General features: G+C 42.7%; 1 protein-coding gene across 1 annotated transcript in view; it reads right to left on the bottom strand.

The window, feature by feature from the left end:
- Window positions 1–331: 331 nt before the first annotated feature.
- afg2a (AAA ATPase AFG2A) overlaps window positions 332–5,667 on the bottom strand; it is a 102,712-nt gene continuing 97,376 nt past the window's right edge. Inside the window, exon 17 of the mRNA XM_031867014.1 lies at window positions 332–1,397. Coding sequence (XP_031722874.1) covers window positions 1,218–1,397 — 180 coding nt within the window. The 3' untranslated portion in view covers window positions 332–1,217. The remainder of the gene's footprint in view (window positions 1,398–5,667) is intronic.

Below are 5,667 nucleotides of genomic sequence, written 5' to 3'. Positions count from 1 at the left end.
CCTCTGTTCCTGACTGTCTGGTTTGATTGGTGTCGCGGATGCGCTACATCCGGATCCATGAGAAAAGGAAGTTCAATACAAAGTCAATTTATCCTTTTCAAATGGAAAAATCAATAGATGAATGACCTCCGGCGCCATTTCGGGTCAGCCGATGCTTAAAAACAGAACAGAGAGAGAGAGTTAACGGGCTGGGAGAGCGACTGTGTGGCCAAGTAACAACGGCTTTTCTTTTTTTGAAGCTGGATGTTAAAACTCAGCTTGCTGGTGATGAAGCAGATCCTGGTAGACCGACAGATGGCCGCCTGGATCCCTGCTCTTAGTGGTCGGAAGTGCGGACGGAAATCTAACGATTGCAGCAATTAGCTGATTTTCCACGGATGGATGTGATGAATAAACCAGCCGTGGCTGTTTTTTTTTTTTCTTCTTCTTCTTCTTCTTCTTCTGTGGAGCAGCAGTTCCCCAAAACTAGTTTAGGAAGACATCAGAGATCACTGAAGGGGGTCCAGAGGGTTCCAGGATAAAGTCCACCATTTAATGCTGTATCTGTTAGTGCAAGGGGACATACAGGATACTCTGATGGAGATCTTTATCTCTTTATCTCCAGTATAACTAAACGTTTTACTAACTTAGGATTTGTTGCAATCAATCTTCTGTCTCTGTGAAAACATTTAAAAGCCACAAATATTAAAACGTACAAATATCACAAAGTGGCATTAAAACATGTTAGATTGTATTTGTATGTGCAGAAGGCAAAAATCAATTTTCATGGTTTAGACTAAAATGTGTCTTTTACTTTTCTAAGCATCTTAATTGTGCTGTGAACTCAGTCAGACCTCATTTAAACATCACCAGTACTGATCAGCTTATTTGTGACTTTTCTTTCTGCTGTAAGGTCATTTCTCAACTAAACACACTGAATATATACAGAATGCATTTAATACATTATTCATATTTCACATAATCAAACATAACACTTCAGCTAACTTTTCAAAACCAAAAAATAAAACAGTGTTGCCCCGCTGAGCTAAATAAATACAAATTCAATAAGCACTTTTGGGAAACAGATTTTATTATTTGGCTGGTTGATTGTGTCATTTTCTTATGTAACTTGTCCAGCAGATCGGGGGCAGTTCAAACCTTTTCTGTAAAAACATAATGTTAGAATCACACAGGAAAACAGGCTCCTGAAGTTATATTCTTTGTCCGCAGCAGCTCGGTCAGAAGAAGCACAGGCCGCTCCGTCGCTGCTGATAGCTGATATACGACTGGATGAGCGAGTCGGGGATCCGGGGCTTCACAGTGTTCAGGGCACTTTCAAAGTGTCTGGCCTCGATGTGCTGAGCTTTGATGTCCTCTTGCAGGGCCAGGAGGGCAGCCTCTCTGCATACTGCCGTTATCTGGGACAGGAAACAGACACAAATACTCAGCTGTCAGGCGGAGCGCTCCATCCACTGAACACCACTGAATCATGTGAGCTCAGTTAAGAGGCCGATCGACCTCAACCGCAGACTGTTGATCCTATCGAATGGTGCTGGAGAAGAGCTTTATTCATCAGCCATATGCACATGCATGCATCTCGTGAATATCAAAAGCATATGCAAATCAAACTGTAAAATCTCAAGAACTATGTATCTGTACTAAACGGACCTCGGCTCAGCAAAATGGCTTGAAAGCAATTATTGTAATAATAAAATACTTTCATCGTATAAAAATAGGTGCAACAAGTATTTAATGATTACTTTGCCACTTTCAGGATTATATGTTGATGAGGCTATCTCATTTTTATTCAAATACATGTCTGTTGAGGCTATCTATTGCTGAAAGGGGAAACACAAAGGTGATTGAGCCGATGGCCCACTGAGGAAAGTATCGCAATCTTTATAGGTTTGTGGTATTACAGACTGCGTGTCTGTGGGGAAATTCCCCCCAAAAATGCTGCATATTTCAGTTTTTCTCCATTGCACACACAAAAAAGTGAAACTATGGACACAATTCTGAAAACTTGAAGCTCATGTATCCACAAAAAAAAGACTCCAGACTGCTAAACTCTGAGCAGAATTCAGTCGTTTTCACTCAAAAGAAGTTCTAATTCAACCGGGACTGAAATGTTCAGGATTGCCACTTTCAACGAGAAGTTGACAGGTTGGAAGGAGCCGACAGTGGCACAAGAAACTGAACTCTTATCCATTTTAGAAAAGAATAAGTGTCAATTTAGTGACAGGCCCTGGAGACAAACGTATATCTATTAAATGTATTATGTAGCCAAAGAACCACATGTTGTTGGAACACAAGTTAACTTACAAACGAACAAGGAAGTCTAATGAAAATATAAATATTAACAGCCAAGGCTTTCAATCTGTGCCTCCTCCTCCGTTACCCTATTTTTGTTCCAATATGCAATGTAACAAATTATACTGTTGGTAGAAAAGCTGTAGTTTTCTGGTTCTGCCCTTTAAGATTTAAGTTATATAACAGGATTATTTCTGTGTCTGGAGCAGCTCTTTCAATTAAAAATGGTCCGTTTAATCAACATTTCTAATCTGCCATGTCTAACAGTGTGAATACAGCACTGCTCCTGCAGCTTCTTAACTACACTACTGATGGAATTATGCAATGGCTGACACGGAGGAGTGCTGCAGGCAGCGGCGGGTGACCTTTGGGAGAGATCCTGCACACGACAGAGGAGTGACTCACTTCCGAATCGGTGGCGACGGCTGATGAAGGCCAGGCAACCTTCCCAGCAGTGCCACCCTCCTCCCCTCCTCTGGAGGCACAGCTTTGTTCTGAGCGAGAGGAAGCTATTCGCCCTGTACAACCGCTGATAAGGTCTGGTGGGAGGTCAGTGGGACAGGCGGTCACGTGATGCGGCCGAGGCTCTGGGGTATTGAACAGTAGAAGTGTGCATGTAGAGCAACTTGGGCCCGCTGCGATTGTTCACTGGACCGAAGCAGCGCTAGCCACTGCTCTTTGCTCCACGTCTGCACTGCGTGACATGCAAGCTGAGGCTGAATGTACAGCGAGGGGGGGGGGGGGCTGTGGCCTCTCTCACATTCTAATGCCACTATTCCATCACATACACTGATCTTAATCATTGTGTATTTGAATGAGTTTGTCTACCCAACAGTAAAGATGTAGTTACTTATTGTTCAGGAGAATTAGAGCTCTAGTGTGTTTTAGTCCACACAGTTTGTAAACAGCTATCAATAGTTCAAACTACGCCTTTTCCTGACCGATCATAACTTTCAGAATTAAGAGTCATTAGACTGTATTTATTGTTTTATATTTATAAACTGACAGCGTCACTCCACTTTCATTTTCCTTTGGGCAGTAAGCAGTTATGCTTTAACACTCGAGAAAGAAGAACATTTTTTGGGATATTTTTCAACTCTTTAATAAAGTCCAATCAAAGAAAATGATGTATAAAGAGTGACGGGCTAATGTTTACAAGCTAGCCGGAATAGCAAAGTTGTTACAGTTGGCAACGCTCTGCCTCACCACAAGTTCACTTCTATCTACCGTCACTAAAGTTGCCTTACAGAGAGGACTGAATTCTGGTTGTGATCATTTGAGAACAAACAGGTGGGTTGGGATTGGAGCAAGATCGCAACAGTAGTTGTTAGCCAATGTAGCTAGCTAGCAAATATTAGCAAACAAGCATAGCCAGCCTGTCTTCATTCGTCCGTCTGCTAATACTGCACAATAAACCCTTTACTGGTTGTTTGTGGTGGACAAGCGGTGAGCAGCTTGTGGCTACGCTATCAAAGTGTTGCTGTCGTGCAAAGCATTAACTAAAGTGAGTAAAGAAAAAGGAATAACACAGATTATGTATCATCAGTACTTCTCTAATTGAGGGCGTTCATGAAAACAATCCTTCGTGATTGTTCACACATCAAAAGTATATTGAGGAATATAGTTATTTACAGACCAGATATGGATAATCGGTGCGAATAAATTGCACGTCAAATACAAAACTTCAAACCCATCCATCTCTATGAGGCTATCCACACCAAATCTGATACTTTCGTATTTGGCAGTGCGGTTAGTTTTTTAGTTTTTTGGAACAAGCCAACAATCTAAATAATGACTTTTACTAACGTGATCAATAGACCTAAATTTGACTCCTCTCAGTCCTGACACGCATGATGAAAACCAATGCAATTAAGCTCAGTTTTCACACTCGCTACAATAACATGCGTCTTTGGCGCCACACATAGGACATGAAACCACACTGGAACTTTTCCACACAGCGTTGCACACTCGGATTAACGAGCTCCTCCCCGAAGTCGAGCGCGGGTTTATTATAGTAAAAGCAACAATGAATTGATTGTGTGACATCCCGAGGCGGTTACATTTACAGTGTAATGCACGGAATGTAAATATTTGTGTTGGTGCGAAAGGTCTGAACGCACCAACGAAAATTCTTTATTTTGGTTTAGATTAGTTTCGTCCCAGGTGTGAAAAGGCCATAAAGTGAAAAGTCTTATTCCAAAACTTTAGGTACCAAATTCAGTATTCAGTATATAACAAAAACAAAACTATATTCATCTAGAATATAATATCTATAATAATGTAGAGGTAGAAGCAAATTACAGGAGTTTTCTAATATTCTTCAGAAACGACATTAAAATGCCCAATATTAAAGTCAAGATTTTATACCACCACATTTGAACGAATAGATCAACAGAACGAGACATCATCTGAAACCCATCCAGTGCACAGACTCAGTGGAGACGGGAAAACACACGACAGAGTGTTGACAACCGTTAAAGCACAGGGCGGTCGTGGCGTTTCTCACGGCTGGAGAGTAAAATCAGGGGAGATAACTGTTTGAATGTGCTCTGGCCCAGCTAGCATGCACGGCTCAGGACAGGTGCTTTGCAGATGTCAGGATGTGAGGCCTCTCCCCCCTTCTTCTTCTTCTTCTTCTGTTTCAAGCCAACGAGCAACATGATTTAGGCAGGGTAAACACACAGGGCCGGGGTAATTTTGTACGAGGGTTTCCCATCATTCAAGTAATTTAGGCCTGTCAGTAATAATGATGCAAAACAATGAGGCCATGCAACCCCCCCCCCCACCCTGTTTACAAACGGAGCGAGGGGCGAGCAAGCGAGGAGTCAGTCAGGGAGAGCCAGAGAGATGCCACATGTTGAACAATGTGATTTAGTGTTTGTTTCCAAGCGACGCCCATAAACAGGAACAGACAAACGCTGCAGCACAATCAAACTGTAATTTCTTATTTACGTTGAAACTCCACTCCCAGGACATGTTCGCCTCCTCGTGCCTCAAATCTCATGATTCAACAGTTAATAATTATTTGGTTGTTTACTTCCACAACACCCCTCGGGTATATTAAAAAAAATGTCCGGCGCTGCTCTGAAGTGCACAAAAGACACACACACACACACACACACACACACACACACACACACAGGCCCCGACATTCATGGTCGCTGGGTTTATGAGCTGGTCTGTGAAGGCGATCAACAAGCCAGTGTTTCCCGCTGTGTGTTTGCCCGTACAGGCCTTGAGAAAAAATAAAAATAAAGCCACAAAGGCAAACAGGGCCAGCGAAAGAGCCAGTTTGTTTGTAAAAGTGAAGGCATTCCTAGACCGGAGCCAAAAGTCCCAGCGCCGACGCGCCGACCCCCCCCCCCCCCCCCCCCCCCC

Source organism: Anarrhichthys ocellatus, unplaced genomic scaffold (assembly GCF_004355925.1).
Source record: "Anarrhichthys ocellatus isolate YVR2014 unplaced genomic scaffold, GSC_Weel_1.0 scaffold37, whole genome shotgun sequence".
Classification (NCBI taxonomy): Eukaryota; Metazoa; Chordata; class Actinopteri; order Perciformes; family Anarhichadidae; genus Anarrhichthys; species Anarrhichthys ocellatus.
Note: the sequence above shows the minus strand (reverse complement) of the source record. Positions and strands in the feature narration are given on the sequence as shown.